General features: G+C 38.0%; 1 protein-coding gene across 2 annotated transcripts in view; it reads right to left on the bottom strand.

The window, feature by feature from the left end:
* Positions 1–20,837, bottom strand: part of MRPL3 (mitochondrial ribosomal protein L3) — a 56,258-nt gene that overhangs the window by 18,736 nt on the left and 16,685 nt on the right. For both annotated transcript variants that reach the window (XM_049870803.1, XM_049870802.1), the window contains exons 5-7: positions 20,017–20,116; positions 17,516–17,576; positions 5,073–5,181 (exon numbers count right to left, since the gene is read on the bottom strand). In XM_049870803.1, coding sequence (XP_049726760.1) covers positions 5,073–5,181; positions 17,516–17,576; positions 20,017–20,116 — 270 coding nt within the window. The remainder of the gene's footprint in view (positions 1–5,072; positions 5,182–17,515; positions 17,577–20,016; positions 20,117–20,837) is intronic.

Below are 20,837 nucleotides of genomic sequence, written 5' to 3'. Positions count from 1 at the left end.
GTATCTTCTTTGCAGAAATGTCTACTCAGATCCTTAACCCACTTTTTAATTTGGTTATTTATCTTTTCACTACTGAGTTGTAAGAGTTCTTTATATATTCTGGATACAAGTCACTTATCATATATATGATTTACAAATATTTTTTCCCATTCTGTGAGTTTTTTCACTTTCTTGGTAGTATCATTTGCAGCAAAAAGGTTTTTAATTTTGATGGTCTAATTTATTTTTTCTTTTGTTTGTGCTTTGCTTACCCCAAGATCACGAAGATTTACTCGTTTTCTTAAGTTTATGTTTACAATATAGGTAACCTTTGAAACTTTTATATAATTCAGATAATTTCACATTTACAAAAATGTTATAAGAATACAAAGAATTCTCAGGCTTTCTGCCCACATTCCCCATATGCATTTTGCTCCATTATTTATTCTATATCTGTACATGCGTATCTTCTCCTGTACCATTTGAAATTAGGTGGCAGATATAATACTCCTTTAGCTGTAAGTATCTCAGTGTGCTTTTACTAAGATCAAGGATGTTCTCACATAACAACAATACAATTATATAACTCGGAAAATTCAACATACTTTTTTATTATCCAATCCTAATCCACAGCCTATATTCTAATTTTGTTAACTGTCCCAATCATGTTCTTTATATTAGTTGTCCTGTCTCCTCAGTCTCCCTTAATCTGGTATAAGTTTTTTGGTCTTTCCTTGTCTTCCATGACCTTGACATTTTTTTTGAAGGATGTTGTTTCAGATGTCATCGAGTGGGCTCCGGCTCATAGTGACTCTACGTACAACAGAACGAAAACACTGCCTGGTCCGGCGCCAGTCTCACAATCATTGTTATGCTTGAGCCCGCTGTTGCAGACACTGTGTCAATCTTGTCGAGGGCCTTCCTCTTTTTTGCTGACCCTCTACTTTATCAAGCATGATGTCCTTCTCCAGGGATTGGTCCCTCCTGATAACATGTTCAAAGTACGTGAGATGAAGTCTTGCCAACCTCACTTCCAAGGAGCACTCTGGCTGTACTTCTTCCAAAACAGGTTTGTGTGTTCTTTTGGCAGCCCGTGGTATAGTCAACATTCTTCACCAACACCACAATTCAAAGGCATCAGTTCTCCAGTTTTCCTTATTCGTTGTCCAGCTTTTGCATGCATATGGGACTGAAAATACCATGGCTTGGGTCAGGTACACTTTAGTCTTTAAGGCGACATTTTTGTTTTTTAACACTGTAAAGAGATCTTTTGCAGCAGATTTGCCCAATGCAGTATGTTGTTTTATTTCTTTACTACGGCTTCCATGGCTGTTGATGGTGTATTCAAGTAAAATGAAGTCCTTGACAACTTCAGTATTGTCTCCCATTTATCATGTTACTTATTGATCCAGTTGTGAAGACTTCTGTTTTGTTTTAATGATGCAAGCCAATTATTTTGTATAAAACTGCTCACTTTGGGTTTGTCTGCTGTCTCCCTATAATTAAATTTAGGTGATACATTTCTGGCAGGAACACCACAGAAGCAATACTGTGTTCCTTCCAGGAATCATATCAAGAAGTACGCTATGTTGGCTTGTCCCATTATTGGTGATGTCTAGTTTTGCTCATGTAGTTAAGGTTGTGGTTCACTAGGTTAATCATTCTAAAGTTATTCTTTTGTAATTAATAGGTGATTTATTTTGGGATTATGTAAGCATCTTGTCTCCATCAAGCTTTCACCCACTGGTTTTAGCATCTATTGATGATTTCTGGCTGAATTAATTACTATGATGACTATCAAAGAGTGATATTCTAATTCCATCATTCCTTCTGTATTAGTTGGCATTAAATTTCGAGGCAGAGCTTTCCCTTTCCTCCCATTTATTCACCTATTCATTCATTTTCATCAGTGTAAACTGATGGATTCTAATTTTATTCCATGAATTCTGTTGTTCTTATTTTTTTTAGTTTGAAACTCAAATGCTCCTGTTTTGGCCAGGAGGAGCCTGTTCAGCTGGCTCCTGTGTCCTTTGAGGTGCTCATTATTTTTTAAGCACATCTGTGCTCTCTTGCATGAGATGTTTCAGGTTTATGTTTTACTCTTCTTGCCTCATGCCTGAAATCAGCCATTTCTCCAAGGAGCCCTTGTTTCTTTCAGTATGCAATGGTGGTTAGAAACCAAGATCTGGGCTCTAGGTATGCTCATGGCTCCTGGAATGTCTTTGCTTTTATATTCTTTCAGCAGACAGAGCTAAGATATAAATACAAGCACATATATACACACACATACATCCCTACCTCTATTTTTCCTCCTCTCACTCTATATACAAACAGGAAATTCATACTGATACTTATAATTCTAATTCGACACTATAGGGTTCATTCTAATTTCCCCCTTTCACATTTTAATCCCCTTCTCCAACAGTGTGGGGTTTCCATTATCCATATATTGACTCATCTGCTCAACCTTACAATTTAGAAAATTATTTCAGAACTGCTAAACCTATACCACTGCAAAAAAGAAACCTTCTAACGAGAATCCAACATTTGTTCAGAGGACGTTTTTAATTTAGACTGAGCATATGTAGCCAATGTACTGTGTTCAAGAGTTATTTGAATTAGTCCTCCCTCTACCTGCAGCCCACCAATTCAGTATAGTTATGTTATTCATTTGAAACGCTGTTAGGTTCATTTTCTAATTATATTCCATTTTGGATTTTCCCCCTCATCTATAGTTTTTACTTCATTTAAAAAATGTTAAAACATTACCATGGTTCCAAAAGTAAAAACTGTCACAAAAGTATAGCCAGCAAGTGTCACTCCTGCCATGCCTAAGCCCTCCTACCATTCCTACCCATCCCTCGTAGGCAACAAATCTCACTAGTTTCTGGTTTATCCTCCCAGTTCTTCTTTGTTTGTGCAAAAACAAACAGATACATGTACATTTCCTGGAAATTTCTTCAAGGTTTCACCATGACCTTATCGTTCTTTTTTCCCCCATCAGCGTAGTATCGTACTGAGTAGGTGTATCACAGTTTTGTGGGAAACCCTGGTGGCGTAGTGGTTAAGTGCTACGGCTGTGAACCAAAAGACCGGCAGTTCAAATCCACCAGGTGCTCCTTGGAAACTCTATGGGGCAGTTCTACTCTGTCCTATAGGGTCGCTATGGGTTGGAATTGACTCGACAGCACTGGGTTTGGTTTGGTTTTTGGTTTTATCACAGTTTATTCAACCAAACTTCCGTGTACAGGCATTTATGCTTGAAATTACAATCAATGCTGCACTGAGTAATTCTGTACAAATGCGTGCTTTGTATCGTTAGAATACCATCAGGGTTCATCCCTAGGAGTAGGGCTGCTGTGTCAAAAGGTAAATGCATGCTTTGTACTGTTAGAATACCGTCAGGGTTCATCCCTAGGAGTAGGGCTGCTGTGTCAAAGGTATATGCGTGCTCTGTATTGTTAGAATACCATCAGGGTTCATCCCTAGGAGTAGGGCTGCTGTGTCAAAAGGTAAATGCATGCTTTGTACTGTTAGAATACCGTCAGGGTTCATCCCTAGGAGTAGGGCTGCTGTGTCAAAAGGTAAATGCATGCTTTGTACTGTTAGAATACCGTCAGGGTTCATCCCTAGGAGTAGGGCTGCTGTGTCAAAAGGTAAATGCATGCTTTGTACTGTTAGAATACCGTCAGGGTTCATCCCTAGGAGTAGGGCTGCTGTGTCAAAAGGTAAATGCATGCTTTGTACTGTTAGAATACCGTCAGGGTTCATCCCTAGGAGTAGGGCTGCTGTGTCAAAGGTATATGCGTGCTCTGTATTGTTAGAATACCATCAGGGTTCATCCCTAGGAGTAGGGCTGCTGTGTCAAAAGGTAAATGCATGCTTTGTACTGTTAGAATACCATCAGGGTTCATCCCTAGGAGTAGGGCTGCTGTGTCAAAGGTATATGCGTGCTCTGTATTGTTAGAATACCATCAGGGTTCACTCCTAGGAGTAGGGTTGCTGTGTCAAAAGGTAAATGCGTGCTTTGTATTGTTAGAATACCATCAGGGTTCACCCCTAGGAGTAGGGTTGCTGTGTCAAAAGGTATATGCATATGTAGTCTTGTCAGATGTTGTCAAATTCCCCTCCATAAGGACTGCATCATTTTGTATTCCCACCAGCAATACATGAGAGAGCACCTGTTTCCCTACATTCTTGCCAAGTGAGTGACAAAAATTAAACAGTTTAATAATACAACCCACTAGGTGAGAAATCAGGGTAGTTTTAATCTGCATTTCTCTTATTACGTGAGAAGCAGAATATATCACCAATCTCTTGTGACTGACCTTGGATTACTCTGATGCTCCAAAGAAGACTAAAAGTGCCTTGGGCTCTCCATGCTACATCTCTGTAGAGCTGGATTGGCTTAGCAATAGCAAGGGTTCGTCTCCATTTCCTATGCTTATTCTTTTCTACCACATTTCCTTGCACCCACAATTCCCTTGCACCATGGTGTTGTCTTTACTAAACTTCCCCAACTGTCTCTTTTAATGCAAAAACAAATCTGTGAAGGAACCAGTGGAGCCAGATGGAAGGGCATTCTAATCTCTTATTTCTGCAGCAGACTTCCGAGTGTAGGATGGGAGACAGAGAAGGGAATAAAAAAGCAGCCAGATTGAGAACACAGGTTGGAAATATGTGGGATATAACTAAATGATTAAGTCTGGCTCCTGCTAAAATGAACAGTAGGCCTAAACCCAAAACCCAAAACCCAAACCCACTGCCATCGAGTCAATCCCGACACACAGCGACCCTACAGGACAGAGCAGAACTGCCCCACAGGGTTTCCAAGACTGCAATCTTTACGAAAGCATATGGCCACGTCTTTCTCCCACGGAGTGACTGGTGGATTTAAACTCCTGATCTTTCTGTTCGCAGCCGAGCACTTTAACCACTGTGCCACTCTAGAGACCTATAAAATGTCACTGCACTAGGACCCGGCTGGAGTCAGACTGAAATTATATGACCTGGTCTCAAGGACAGCCTGAAAGACTCTCTGTGCAGAAGTTGAAGACCGAACATTAAAAAGAGCATCACTAGGTCACACTTACACCAGTGGAAATCGCTCCCGGTCTCCGGTGGGTTTTCGTTTGACCGTGAGAAGCAGGCTGGCCTGCAAATCCCCATCTTTTCATGACACCTTGAAAACCTTTACCAATACTGCAACAAAACAAATATTAGAATTTACATACTGAACAGAGCTTAAAATATTCCCAATTGTACACTTTCTTCATAGTACCTCAGAGTTTTAACAAAGCTTCTTATCTAAATAACTAGAAAAGGCTATACAAGCAAAACTGCAGAAGAACACTCCTTTCTTTATCTCTGTCCTGGTTTGCACCCCTTCCTGGAGTCTCATTCTATATAAAAAGATTAATTAGAAACGTGAGACAACAGCAAGCAAAGCACAGGGAGTTTTTTCTGAGCAGGGAATTTCATCATCACAATCCTGTGAAGACAACACTGTAAAAGCAGTAAAGATCGATCCCAAAGTATTCATAATAGATGTGGCAGGCTACTGTTAAAACGGACCTCAAAAATCCCTGCCTCCTGGCACTCACGCCGTGTGTAATTCCCTCCTCTTGAGTCTGGGCTAGACCTAGTGACTTGCTTCTAATGAATAATAAGGCAAAAGTGTTGAGATGTCAATTCTGAGATTAGGGTGCAGAGACACTTTGGCTTCTGTCTTGGCACTCTCTTGGTCCCTAGGCACTGAAGGAAGCCAACTGAGTTACTGTAAGCTGTCCCATGAAGAGGCCCATGTGGCAAGGATGTTTGAAGCCAAAAGCCATTAAGGATCTGGAGGCTACCAACAGTTACATTAATGAGCTTGGGATCGGATCCAAGGATTTAAAGTAATTGCAATTCATTGTTTTAAGCCATTATGTTTTAGGCTAACGCATTATGCAACAGTAAATAACACAAAAGCACACCTAAATAAAACAATGATGCCCTAAATGCTGAATTAATTTTACTTTTAGAAGTTACCACACGAATCTCAGTTTCAAGGTCTGGATAGGAAGCCAATGGAGAAATAAAGTCAGAGGGTAACAACTTCTTAAAAGCCTAATCTCTTAATCTTTAAATGAAATCACTTCATTTTCCAATTCTATTAACTAGAGAAACATTCTGAGAAGGAGGTAGAAAGTAAGTAATGCTAAGGTTCAAACATTAAGGCTTGTCTCTGAATGTCGAGTATATCGATCAGTACAAATGATACAATGAAAAGGCTAGAAGGAATTTTAAGGCTGTACTGGACATATTTTACAAACTAAGACAAACTCTTTTTCACCTTTCACTAGATAATATGGAAACATATTTATGATGTAGTATTCCCTATCCAGAACAAAACTAAGCTATTATTAAATAGACAGTACATAGCTCTCTGTACTGTCTATTTATAAAAAGGCCATTTATAAAAAGACCAAAACAGATGATTATGAAAACCACCTTGTTTCCACAAGGACTTTACTATGTATTTAACAAAGAATTATCAGAGAGCAATGAACTGAAGTTAGCTCATGTGAGTAATATAATTTGTTTCAGATAAGTCAAAAATTCAAGACAGAAACAATTATAAATTTTATGTATAACAGCTGAATATAATCACATTATATAGGTCAAAAGTCTAAGACAGGAACCTAAGATAACTGAATACTTCACTAAAATTTTGCTTTAGAAATTTACAAATATTTCTGCTTAACACTGAATCTTAGAACATAACTAAAAAATAAAAAAGGTTGGCAATTTAAGAATAAAAGAAGGACTATCTGAAGAGCCAAATGAACCTCGGATGTTGCTGCGATAATGTGTGGTAAATAACACTTTAGAGAAAAAAGGGGAGGGGCAGTGAAAATACTAATTTGAAATAAACACCTGTTTTTAAAATACCACATCCCAACATTGGCCATTCTTGGTAGAAAGTTTACTGGTACCTTCTGAGTTCTCAAACTGATTCATCTCTTACTTAAGAAGAGAGAGGGCAAGTACGTGCACCAACGGAACACATGCCAGGTAAATTACAGAAGATAATTTAGCTCATTTTAAGAGTAAATGATTATAAGATGAAAGTGGTATCCTGAAAGTGCTAATTATCTGCCGACTAATTACAGATTGTTTTTCAATCTAGCTCTAAAATACATCATGTTGTTACACTGTGTACAACGGGAACCTCTTCAATAAATAACCTTTAAACAAAAGGATAAAACACAAATGACATGACAAATTATTGGCTTAATTCAAATCACAAGAGAATAGAGTGCACCTGTTGATCTATGGGTGGTACAGGTATCTATTCTACTGCCTCTGGCAGTTGACACCCAACTTGAGGACAAAAACAAAAGCAAAAAACGAACTAATCTATACTTAGCATACCCAGGCACATTTCAAATGCAAGGTCTTCACAGGTCACATAAAATAAAAGCATCATTTTATTAAAAGTGATATTCAACACATAGAACACGACGGTTCATCTCCCTCACCCCCCTTTTTCCACTGCTGTTTTTAAGTAATGACAGCAGGAAAAAAAAAAAAAATCAAATAAAGGAAAATTCAAATCAGAAAGAAGTGTTAGGAAAACCAAATTTAGTACAACATATCTGAAAATCAGGAAAAAGTAAAATAACACATTTTATTGAGACCACTTATACTTGTTAAACCAAAAATGTCTCAGAAATTCAGATGCACCATTTAAATTTAGGAGGCTTTATTGCCCTTGTTTCTCAGTCCATTTTCCCTTACTGTACTTTATGTTCATTAAGGGCAGGGACTGTGGCTGATTTAGCCCTAATGTCCAATCCAGAGAAGTCAGAATAAAATTTCTTCCTGGCTATGGCTGTGCTGTGAGAACCAAGATGACTCCCTTCCTTTCTTGTGTTCTGAAGTTTCTAACAGGTATATCACAGACATACTTTACCTTGTTATAATTTTTAAAAAGATGGTATTAAGTAAAGGGGGGGCAGGGGTTTTTGGAAAGTATGAACAAGCAGAAGCTCACAGAAGGGAATGCCCCTACTGCATTCTATAAACCTCTAGGGAGCTCTACTCTGTGAACTTCATCCCCTTGTGTATTGTAACAAATGTCCAAATGTCTATCAGCAACACTCAGGCTTTAATATAAAATCTATCATCTATTTCTCCACTCTGTGAGAAGCTGCCTTTCACTGCATGATTCTGGATACACTTGTAAATGGGGACAAAACAAAAATGTCCCTGAGGTGAGCAGTGACCTGTTCTTTTGAGCCTGTCCCTTCAAGTCCTTTGGGAACTTGCTCCAATCTCCCCATCACCTTGAGGAGCTCCCTCGCCTCTGGCTTGTTCCTCCATGATCCTCCCTCACTTCCCTTCTTTGGAAATAAACTCCTTGAAAGCGCTGGCCGCTGGGTCCGCCCCCCTCACAATACCCATGATATTGAAAGTATACTGTCCCATCACTCTTTGGAACTTGCTCTGGGGCTAACCCCTTAATTCCCAAATCCCAAAGCCTTTTATTAACATAAGTTTTTATTATGAAAGTCTCAAAGATTAAAGTTTATTATGGAAGTTTTAAAACATGCTCAAAAGCAGAAAGACTAGTATGATGAACCCTACAAATCCTTCACCCAGGGACAATTACCAACTCCTACTTTGTTTCATCTATTTCTCTCCTCTCAACTCCAATGGTTTAAGGCAAACTCCAGATATCATATCATTTTTATATGTAAACATTTCAGTATGGATCTCCAAAACATATGGATTCTTTTTAAGAACAAAATACTATTGTCACAACCCCTCAAAATTAGTAAATTCTTTTCCTTAATATCAAATATCCAAAGTTCAAATTTCTTTTTAAACAGACTCTCCACAGGGTTCTCCTCTCCCCTCCTTCCTAGCCTCCCTACCCTTAGTCATAATCACTCTCCCTATCTTCCTACTTCCCTGCTGCCCTTTGAGATGTCCCTTTCCCCTTGCTGCTTCAAGAAAAGATGATCTCAGAGTCCTGCCTGTGACCCTCTTCTCATGATAGTTTAAACCAGGGGTCAGCAGACTACGGCCTGCACTGGCCACCTGTTTTTGTAAATGAAGTTTTTATTGGAACACAGCCACATATATTCATTTACATATAGTCTATGGCTGCTTTACAGCTATAATGGTGAGCTGAATTACAACAGAGACCATATGGCTTGTATACCTAAAGTATTTACTATCTGACGTTTTGAGAAAAAGTCTGCCAATCCCCAAAACCATTACTTATGAACTTGAGCTCCATGAAAGCTGCCCTCTGATAAGAATCTCTCCTGCTGCCACCCACATCCACAGATGTGCTGACCATATCCAATCAGAAGTGCCTCAGTCATTCGTTAGTTTCTAAAACAGAAACGGAGTATCCTCCCCTCTGGAAGCTAGCCTCATCATGTCACTAGAGTAAAATTTCTAAGTGGGTAATCCGGTCACACAAGCCTCTCCTCTGCTTTAAAAGACAAAACAATGGAAACAACCAAACCACAACCCTGAATGGTTCCCCAGCAACTTCTTCAGCCTAAGGCATACAATGTCTTTTACAACCAGGCCCAGCTTGGCTTTTAAACACTGCCCACCACAAATCCTAGGCATAGCAGATTACTCCATGAGTCCCTTACTACGCTCTTCTCCTTCATGCCCCTGCTCATTCTGGTCCTCCTGCCTCAAACACCCTTCCCATGCACTGTCTTTCTACCATTATCATGAAAGAAGTACCAGAAGTATTTACCACCAAGTGTTGCATCACCTGCAAAGTACTTGATTCTCTTAGTTAAAAAAAATTAACATCAGTGCTAAGCAGAGGTTTTTCAGTCAGACCCATTTCCAAATTAAAAGCTTAAACTTTCTTCAGCGAATTCATGCTGTAAAAAGGTTAAGTGACTTGTATACAATCTCTCAGAAAATAAATGAGTACTAAATAAAGGAAAAAAAAATAGAGGACTCTTAATTTCTCTAAGAATGTGCCAAGATCAGGTTATATTTTTATATTTAATAAACAAAAGTGGGGGTGAAGGAAGAAAACAATCAGCTTCTCTATGCTATGATTAAACACTGTGTCTGAATATAGGGAAATGGAAGACTCACTTCAGTTCTTAGCCAAATCAGGATTGTGCTTTATGTATAAAACTGATCCACCAAGAACACATTAGAGTGAAATGAAACTTTTAACTGTGGAAAAGTACTCATGGGTATAAAAGTACAATGTTTAACCCAACATCAAAAGAATTCTTTGTATAATTTAAACATTTCACCATGTATTAATTCAAACTTTCCAAATTAGTTTTAAAACAAATAAAAAATTCCGACAAACAAAAAAAGGAAGATAACTTTTACCAAAATATTACATGTATATAAAAGGCTTGTTATTAGCCAATTCACTGTCTTGCTCAGGATTCACTTTCAATTTACGATGAACTAATATGGCACAAATGTTTTCGTTTTTAATTGCACCTTCTCCCCATTTCAGCAAACTCACCCAGATGTTATCTACCTACTTTCATCTTCTACACATTTCAAAGTTATAGTACCTCTACTGAAGGGCCTTGTAAAGTCTGGGAGTATGTTTCTATCCAAATCAGTGTTGTTGTATAAACCTATTTGATCAGTGATGAACAGCTCCTAAGGCCACAAGTCAGTCAGTCATGGTGGAATTTCCTAGTTGCTTTGTGTTTCATGTACGTATACTTTAAAGCTGTCATATAAGGTCTGTATAGCCGTAACTCTCTAGGATGAGTCCAGGACAGCATGACCTGAAATGCAGGCATTCTGCTTCTGTCTGAAAACCATAAACTTCCCATCAATATCTGCAATGTTTTCATCAACAAGTGATTGCTAAGTGATTTCTAGCATCAAATCGAACTCATTCAATAGTAAACAGACCCATCTATGTGGTCATTCCTTTGTGCCCTCTTACGAAAAGGAAGCATTTGTTGGCTGGCCTAAATAAATCCAGAACAACACATCTGCTGTCCTGAGTGCAGTCAGCTCTTCTCAAAAAAAGGAAACTCGAATGACCAATTCTGCCATATTCTCAGTTTTCAGAAGGTCTTCAGCCGTATCACTTTCTTCAACAGATCAGAAGACCACATTGCCATGCTGTCGATCTGTCGTGAAATACCCGTTCTGTAGTATAGGTAAGAGTGGGCCCTAACACTTGGAAAACTAAGGGATTATTTTTTGGAAGCAGATTTTTAGAGTTGAAAGCAATCTTGGAAACCATTTAGTCCCATACCCTCATGTTAAAGATGATAAAATCTAAATCCAGAGAAGTTGTCACTTACCCAAGGTCAAAGCCCCGGAAATGGAGGCATCTGGTTACGCCTTCAGGTCACACTACCCGTTGAGAAGTAGATTAGAACAAAACTATAAAAGTATGCAACAAATCCGAGAGGCACGAAGTTATTTCAAGGACATCCTCATTACTCTGTAAATTCTAGATGTAGCACACAGTATGTTATCTTAAAATTACCTAGAGTGCTTTGAAATGCTACCTTGCCATACAAAAGATAGTATTAAGAGAGAAGGCAAGGCTTCATGTTTTCTATTCATTTAAAAACTATTTCCTATTGAGGCAGACACGGATCGTTCCCTTTTTAAATAGGAACCAAATGCTCCTGAGCTGTGGATGCCATGTTTTTAGTCGCTACCCTAGGCTGCCTCTTATTAAGCCTTGATTTTGCTGACCTTGGGTTAAAAAAAAAAAAAAAAAAAATGCTGCTTTGTGGAATTAGAGAGGCAATTACAGGTGCCTACTATGATGCCTACTATAAAAAATTTTAAAGCAACAAAATGTAACTGTAAAACATCACTCCCAACTCTAGTCTTTATCTTGAAACATTCACTTTGACCAGAGTTTTTTTTTTTTCACAGAGATTATATCCCTCTTTAATCATTTTGAAACTGTTCACTAATATGCTTAAAATTTGACTTCCAAGAGTAACTAGTAAACAAAGTAACTAATTAAAAAGGAAATAAAATTGAAAATGTGCAGGGATGGACAGAAATTGTACCCCGAAGGCAGCATACTCCCTTGCTTCCCCCTCCCAGAGTTTACAGCAAGCACCCAGGAGTCACAACAAGCAGCCAGTGAGGAGAGTTTCTCAAGGACAGCGGGCCACTTCTCTGAAAAGTGTGCAGGGCTGGGCACAGAGCCCAAAGATGCTCTGCTCTTCAAAGAACCCATTTAGCCTTTTCATCACTTTTAAGACTGGTGGACAAAATACTTCTTTATACATTTTGATATTTTAATGACAGAGCCCAAACTAACTGAACCTCGGCTCCCCCATAGTCCCTTTCACTTTTATCACCAGGGACAATCCAAGGAGTCGCCGACTTACGATGGGGTTCCGTTCCAAGGGCTCCATCATAAGTCTGTTCTGACTTAAGTCGAATACCTCTTTTCTGGTTGTTGTTTTCATTTTTATTGCCTTTTATTATCAGTATCTTTATAAATTCGATCCTTGGGGGGTTGGGAACATTACACATAAATATCTGCGAGTGAGCACCTGAGAATGGTAACATCAGCAAATCGCGCTGCAATGCTGTACGTGGTGCATATTACTAACGATAAGACGTAAAAAAAAAAAAAAAAGAACAGTTGTAAATATGGTTCGCTGTAACTCAAATACATCGTAAATCGAGGGCTACCTGTATCACCAAGATAAATGTCTAACTTTCCATTTTGAGGCTGAAGGACAATGAGAATTTAAGGGGCACCGATGGCTTTAAAATAATAAGATCATGCCTAAAATTGCTATTGGTAAAAACATATGGTTTGTTTTAATTAACCCAGATCAGTAGACAGGATATTTACATTATCCTTCTTCCAGAAAGGAAAAAATCTTTTAACTAGTGGAATGAATTGTCATCTGACTTCAATCTGGGTTTCAACTTTTAAATGACTGAATGAACAAATTTCAGACAACCAGAAACAAAGTTACTTCAGGTATGCCACTGCCATGAATTCAAAGTTCAGTGAGACAGCTGGCAGGAACATGCCCATCTGTGACCACTGCTATGTACCCATGACCACATCTGTAGCCTTCACGTCCTTTGAGGCAGAGACCTAGCATTTTCCCCAAACACAATGGATAGACACATTTTTTACAGTGTTCTATTTCATTCTTTTTCTACTTCTTTCCTTTTTCTTTTTAATTACAAATTATAACAAGCACTGCTAAGATTCAACAGAAATAAGTGGGCTAAACATACTATGTTGAAGATGGAATCGATAGTCATACTTCACCTCAGCGCACTAGGGTTTGTTACGTCTAGGAGAAAACTGTAGAAGAAAAAACTATTTGTATTTATACATTGTCTATAGCTGTTTCCTCCTCAAAATTGAGGCAGAACGAAAGGGAAAATGTTAGACCTCCAAACCACGATCTATTACAAACTATGTTGGAATATAATCACCATTACAGAACAAGAATATAAATTGTGGAAGGGTGGCAGGGAGAGGGAAAGACATCATTACATATGTTAAAAAACAAACAAAACCCTTTGCCACTGAGTCAATTCTGACTCATAGTGACCCTACAGGGCAGAGCAGAACTGCCCTATTGGGTTTCCAAGGGGCTAACTAGAAATATGAACTGCCAATCTTTTGGTCAGCAGCCAGCTCTCAAGCATCATGCCACCAGGGTGCCGTATATATGCTAGCTCTTAAATTTTACTTAGAATGAATTACATAAAACTATCACATTTCAAAGACTGGGCTTTATTATTTATTAATAGCATAACAAAACTATGAAAAATTATTCTGCTAGAATGGTTTTATAGGTAAGATGTAAGAATCTTTCCCATAAAATCTAAATTGGATTTGTATTCTCAGGCCCTTTAGATAAAAAGTTATTTCTGGTATGAAAGTAAAATGAACTCTGGTAAATATATATTTACCTCACATCTCAAAGCAGAGACTTGTAAATTTATCTGTTTATGTAGAGAATTATACCCAAATTCAGATAAACACAATGTATCTTTCAGTGTAAGCAGATTTCCTATTGCAATTATTAAAAAAACAACATTTTTACATTTTAAAGAAGCCTTCAAGAGGTTGCTGTCGGTCACTGATTACTTAAAAAAAAAGTCTGATACAATTTCAAACCTAAGGTAGATTCTATTATACTCTATTTTCTTAAATTACACAGTAATTTTTTCTTTTTCTAATTTTCTTATTTACATAGCTATTTCTAAAATATTTTTAACCCAGTAATTAAAATCGAAGGTATACGGTATAAAAATTTGAAATGCTCAACATATAAGTGTATATTAACAGTTACACTTATTACGACATTAAGAAAATTGAGATTTTGGAGACTTGAAATTTTTTTCTAATGGAAATGAGATGATGCAGCAAATTCCTAAAGAGGCCAATCTTCAGTTTTATGCTAACCAAATGTAAGTAAAATAAACAGGCTCACTTTGATTGACAATGTTACTTGAAACTGGATGAATTAAACTTGCTTTAACGAGATGTTTATGTTGGCACTTCAGTGGAGTTAAGGAAAGGAAGGCACTAGAATTCTGTGCTGGGTAAAGGAGTGAGGGAGGAAAAGCATTTCAACTCCGCTGAGCTCTGGACTAGTCTCCAGTCCGTGGGTCTCTGGGGGAGCAGCATCAACATAACCCGGGAACTTGTCAGTGATGCAAATTCTCAGGCACTACTCCAGATCTGGGAACCCTGGCGGCTCAGTGGTTAAGTGCTCGGTTGCTAATAGAAAGATCGGTGGTTTGAACCCACCAGCTGCTCTGAGGGAGAAAGGTGTGGCAGTCTGCTTCCGTAAAGATTTACGGCCTTGGAAACCCTGTGGGGCAGTTCTACCATGCTACAGGGTTATGATGAGTTGGAACTGACTAGATGGCAACAGGTTTGGTATTTTTTTTGGTGGGGGAGTTACCCCAGATCTGGAGCCTTAGTGGCACAATGGTTAAGTGCTCAGCTGCTAACCTAAAGGTCAGCAGTTCAGCAGTTAAACCTATCAGCTGCTCTTCGGGAGAAAAGACCTGGTGCTCTGCTCCCGTAATGATTTCAGTCTAGGAAACCCTATAGGGCAGTTCTGCCCTGTCCTATAGGGTCACTGAGAGTTGGCTCAATGACATGCAACACCAACCCAGATCTACTGAATCAGAAACTCTGTGGGTAGGGCCCTGAAATCTGCGTTACAAGCCCTCCAGGAGATTCTGAAACACCCAAACATGAAAATCGCTGCTCCAGTCCCTAATCACCCCACTCAACCATGTCACTGCACAATTTTTTTTTTCTCCAGTGTTTGCACCTGTAACAGGATTAATAATGAAAAAGAAGATGGAGCTCAGAAGTTTCAAATTTTTAAAACGGGCTGGAAATAAAGGACAAGGTACTGAGGGAACATATAGTCAATAAGGAAAAGAACATTTTCATTGGCTATAAAGGACTTAAACTACAACTACGGGGAGCTGCCTAAAAAGGAAGCATCAAGGAAAGGGGATAAAAGAAGAGTTTAGAAAGAAAAAGGAAAAGCAAGCAAATGCACGTACACATGTGTGCACACACATTCCCCACAACCCAGGGAGGGCAGCTGCAAAAAGAAGAGGCTAGTTATTCTCCCGGCTCTTATCAGCTCTCTAGTCCCGAGGCTGGCACATGGCTGTACACAATCTTGTTTTCTAGGAACACCACCTTAAAAAAAAAATTCCCTTTTCATTTTATAGTCATAAGCAGAAGGATAAAGTTTTAAAAATAACTTTTAAGAAGCCAAGGGAACACAACAGTAGCACACAAGATGAAAGCGTTCACAGCACGCAGGCATTTGAAAAGCGAGGCTCTAATCCAAGCTAGTCACAAATCCAGCCACGAGGGTCTCTGCCATAATGGCCTCTGACTTTGGATGGTTCCTCAGAATACCCCATATATCCCGTAAAACACACAATGGGATTCACACACCATTAACTGTGTGTAAAGTATATTATACACAATAATTCAGATATTAAAAAGTAAAATAATCTGATTCATAAAACACACACCTTTCCAACTAACCAAATCAAAGCCTTACAGCTCCAATACTCTGAAGTTTTGACAAAGGAAGGTAGAATAAACACAGTTACCAAGACACCAGTGATTTTAGGGGCCCCAGTAACTAGGGATGAGTCCCCAACAACCAGGGAGCAGAAAAAAGGGGGGAAGTAGTTCATAATCTCCCTAAAAAGAGCAACTGCCCTACTTCCAAGCTATCACACTCCATTTCTAAGTAGCCTGACAAAGGCAAAGGCATACTGCAGCTGCCTGCAATGGCTTGTATTTGAAACCAGGCCATAACAGTGTGGGAATGAGGAATGCATTTGGCTGTGGTAAGGAAACTGATGCTGGCACTCGTACCGTTCCCATGGGTAAAGGCTGCTCTGGCTCCGTCACTGGGATCATGGGACTCGCCCAGAGCACCTGGGGGTCACTGGTCATTTACAAAGGGTTCCCAATCAGAATACCCCGGGAACATAGGCTGCAGACATTGTCATATGATCCCAAAGAGAAAACTGAGGCACAAAGTGAGTTGAAATGCTATCTAGATCGAGAGAACAAGACACTGGATGGATAAGAGCTGATACCTGGAGTTTTGCTTAGTCTAGGTCATGGGGATTCCAATAACCTACAGTGAATACTTTCTATATAAACATATATAAGGGCTTGGTTGATTCATTCCACAGAGAAGTGATCTCAACTCATTTTTGAAAAACTACTTCTCATAATATCTCAATGTTTTCTGGAGATCGTCTAGCCAGTAGTGAACCACCCTAAGCCATCTGATTCAGACACTAAGATATGAAAGAACTATAGCACCAAAAATACCATGGCCTAGTCTAAATGTGACACAACATCAGCATTTCTGTTAGTGGCAATCAAATGTTTATTGCTACTTAACCCTTGTTTAAAGTTTATACATTAAAAAAAAAAAAAAAATTTTTTTTTATTCTGCTTTTACAAAAGTCTCACTTAACTAGTACTGACAGATAACATGCTATCGAAGGGTCTACAGTGTGACACCATTTCTTCTAACCAGCTTTTGACAGGCTTTTAACACAGATACAAAATGTTTTCTACTTTAGCTGTTTCCTAGAATTGGAAAGAAGTGCCAATTACTAGACTACAAAATAATTTCACAAAGAACTCCATCAGCATTGCTCATGGATATTTCACCATCAAAATGTAACCTTTAGTCTTCAAAATAGAAGTCAGCCCAACCCACAAAGAACCTGAGTAATGTGACCTATCTCTTAGCTCCATTTCAAGAAGCATACATCTCAGTTTAAAAGCTGTAACCTGATAGGAACTCTTCACATACAACTAACTCAGTACAATTTTAAAAACCAGTATATGCAATAACATTAAAGATCAGAATTACGAATAAATAATAGGTATTTATTCTTTATTCACTGAGTTGAAGGCTGTACTTCACTCACGCAGTTATTTATGACTATATGAAGAAAATAAACAGAAAAAGAACTCGCAACGCAGACCTACGTTTTGGCTGTGACATCCACATACTGTCCTGGGCGAAAATGGGCAGCATAAAGAGGAGTGCCTTAACAAAAAAGAAAAAGCAATAAGAAATTCGTCAGCTCAGAAACAGGAAGTCTTCTAGCTATCAGATTTCAAAAATGGTAGGAGTCACTTCTGTAAGTATAAATATTAGGAACATTCAAATAATTAAATTATTCAACCAACATGCTTTTTAATTGTCTCTGTGTAGGCTGAAGAACAATGTGCCCTGGTGCCTGGTGCTGGAGTGAGCCACAAACCACAGCTGGCTGACGGGCTGGGGGCCACAGAGGTGCTGGTTGACATGGGCAGTTCCTGTGACAGCACAGTGGTCTTGCTGGTAAATGCGCTGGTTTGATGCCTCTCGGTCATTTTGTGAATAACAATAAACTGAAATAAGGTTAAGTTTCCTATCTCAGATACAGAACACAAAAACAAAAGAATGACTCAAAAAATGTTGAGGCTGAGTAAGATCTTTTTTCATCCACTGGAGATAAGTTATCCAAAAGTAGGAGATTTAATTATTTCAGCCCTGATCCCTCATTTACAGGGAAGTGATTACGGCATGTATGATATGCATGCAAAGCCCATACATATCAGAGTTTTGGCAGGCTGGTTATTGTTTCAATAAAATATAGTCATCCCAGAATGTGCCCAGGTAACTGAAATAGCTAAAAGCTACTACTACAGATACCTTTTATTTTTTATATAGTAATGTTCCCAAAATTAAGTTATGCAGAAGTCAAATCTTACTTTAAATGGACTTAGGAAACATGTTATTTAAAAAAAGCTTTTTGTGACTACAGTCTTTCATGATATTTTGTTCATAAAAATTTAGAATTAACACTTATTTTAATAATTTGGCAATTAATCAGCAAACATTTCTAGGGCCTTTAAAATATGCATAGTTAGGAATAGAAAAATATAAGACACGGCCTTGACCTTAGGAAATTTATTATCTAGATGAAGAACCAACATTAGCATCATCAAATAAGAGATTCTTTAAAAAAAAAAAAACAAAACAAAACCAGAAAACCAGGAACAAACATAGGAGAGAATGTAATCGAAAAGTAGGTTTCCTGTTTGTTTAATACAGGCAGTACAGCACTGCAGGGTTTCACCGGGTAGACTCCTTTAAGGCAGGACCAAACCTGGATTTGTATGGGCAGAGAAAAACTTTGAAACAAGAAAATATAGGAGAGATTAAGAGTGGCCTCATTTCTATGGGGCTGAACAACCGAAAACTTATTTTGACATTCTATGGATTAAGTATGTCAGAATTTTTAAGTAAGAATCTTTACGTTGAGGTACTGTGGTTAGTCACTCTCCCGGTGCAGGCTATACTTCCTCAAGTTCTTCTATCTAAGCAAGAGTCTAAATATTCTTTACCGTGGATATTCAACCAGTTTTGACCCATAAAAAGATCAATTTTATATGATTTGACTGACAGCAAAAGTTAATGTGGACTCAATTTTTACTTTTATCCTAAACATAAATAAAGGGTTTAAGAAAGTTAGCTATGTTAACAATAAATAGGGGAAACTGCTTCAGATCAAACTTTCTATACAACCAAATAATATTTTAGAAATGTCCCTTTATATTTAAAGTAAAATATGTCCATAATAAATCATTCAAACATATAATGATCCCTGGACTTCTACAAATTTTTATACTTTAGTTTAATTTCACTTACTTTACCTTAAAGTTACAAAACTGGCACTTCAAAAGATACTTTTAATTCTAGCTCATATCAAGGTTGACCCTCTGCTGCACTAATTAAAATAAAATAAAAATTTTTTTTTCTATTGCAACTGCATTTTACTTCAAGAAATTCAGTTCAGAGTTTTAAACAGCAAATCTTAAAACATCCTTCTACTGTCTTCTTCTTGAACTCAAGTTCAAGAGATCAGGTAGCTTTTTTGAAATTCAAAGATGTCAAAAGGCTGTATTTTGTTAACTATTTGAACCAACGTAGAATTATATGCCAAAATCTTACTTTTTGACATTCTATGGATTAAGTAAAGTATTTTGGAATTTTTAAGTAAGAATCTTTACATTGAGGTACCATAGTCAGTCACTCTCCCATTGCAGGCTGTATCTTCTCAAGTTCTCCTACCTAAGCAAAAGTCTAAATATTCTTTACTTACTAGAATAAAATACCAGCCTGCAAATAGCGAACCTTGCATTTTAGAAGTTAGTGTATTTATTTGGAATGGCTTTTCCAAATGCAAAACTCTCTCTACATTACAAACAAAAGTACTCCTCCGTCTCTCACAGAAAACAAAGTGTTCTCTCCAGTTTTTTCCTCTTGAAAAAGAAAAAGACTTGTTTATTCCTAGTGATTAAACCAAATACAGTTTTATATTTAAAAATAAATGTTTGGGTCTTTGTATTTTGGATTCAGCTTTATTGAAAGGGCTGACATTAAACGAATCACATATATGGGTATTTTTACCTCCCTCCTCTCCCTGACCTCAGATTACCTGGCTTAATTACAGCGTTATCTGTCACATGAAAGATTTTAATTTTCTGTTTTGGTGGTAATCCAAGTTCTTGGTAAAATTCCAATATGGACGGAGATTTCTAAAGAGAAAGGAGCACATATAAGCAACACATTAGATACTAAAGAGAAATGAGCACAAATAGATACCACATTAAATACAAATCAAAGAGCACCCTGTTCCCCTATGGAATGGGGGTGAGAATTTTATCTATAATCCAGTTACAGTTCAATGAACAAATAACCTTACTATTTAGGATCAAATCATTTGCAACGTCTCAAATATAGTACCCTGGAAAAGACCTCTGTCCTGTAGGAAAAAGAGTTGGGTCAGATTTGAATACGGACTGGAGACTGTGTATCAAGAACCTTATTTACACCCTCTGACACAATAAGCTCCTTTCTGGGAGACTACCAGGAGGAATTACTCTGAAACATGTATGTCCGCAGCATTATTTTGCTATTTTATACCGCTCCTTTGAGGGGTTATAAATACCAGATATCTTTACTGCAGGAAGCACATGGAAGTACGAGAAAAAAAACACCTAGAAATAGCATTAGTTTTAACAGTGTATCCAACCATACGCTTAAAAAAACTGGAATCATATGCATATATAAGCCTTAAAGATTTTCTTCTCCCACTTTAAGCACTGTACCATGATTCTCCCCTCAAGGCATTAAATATTCTCCAAAAACACAATTTGTAATTGTTATGAATTCCATATTTGAGCTATTCCTGAATTTCCTTAGCCAGTCTCTTAATGTTGAACCTTTACGCAAAGAAGTAGCTAACGTCAGAACTGA

The sequence above is a fragment of the Elephas maximus genome, chromosome 27 (genome assembly GCF_024166365.1).
Source record: "Elephas maximus indicus isolate mEleMax1 chromosome 27, mEleMax1 primary haplotype, whole genome shotgun sequence".
Lineage (NCBI taxonomy): Eukaryota > Metazoa > Chordata > Mammalia > Proboscidea > Elephantidae > Elephas > Elephas maximus.
This window is presented reverse-complemented; position numbering and strand designations above follow the sequence as displayed.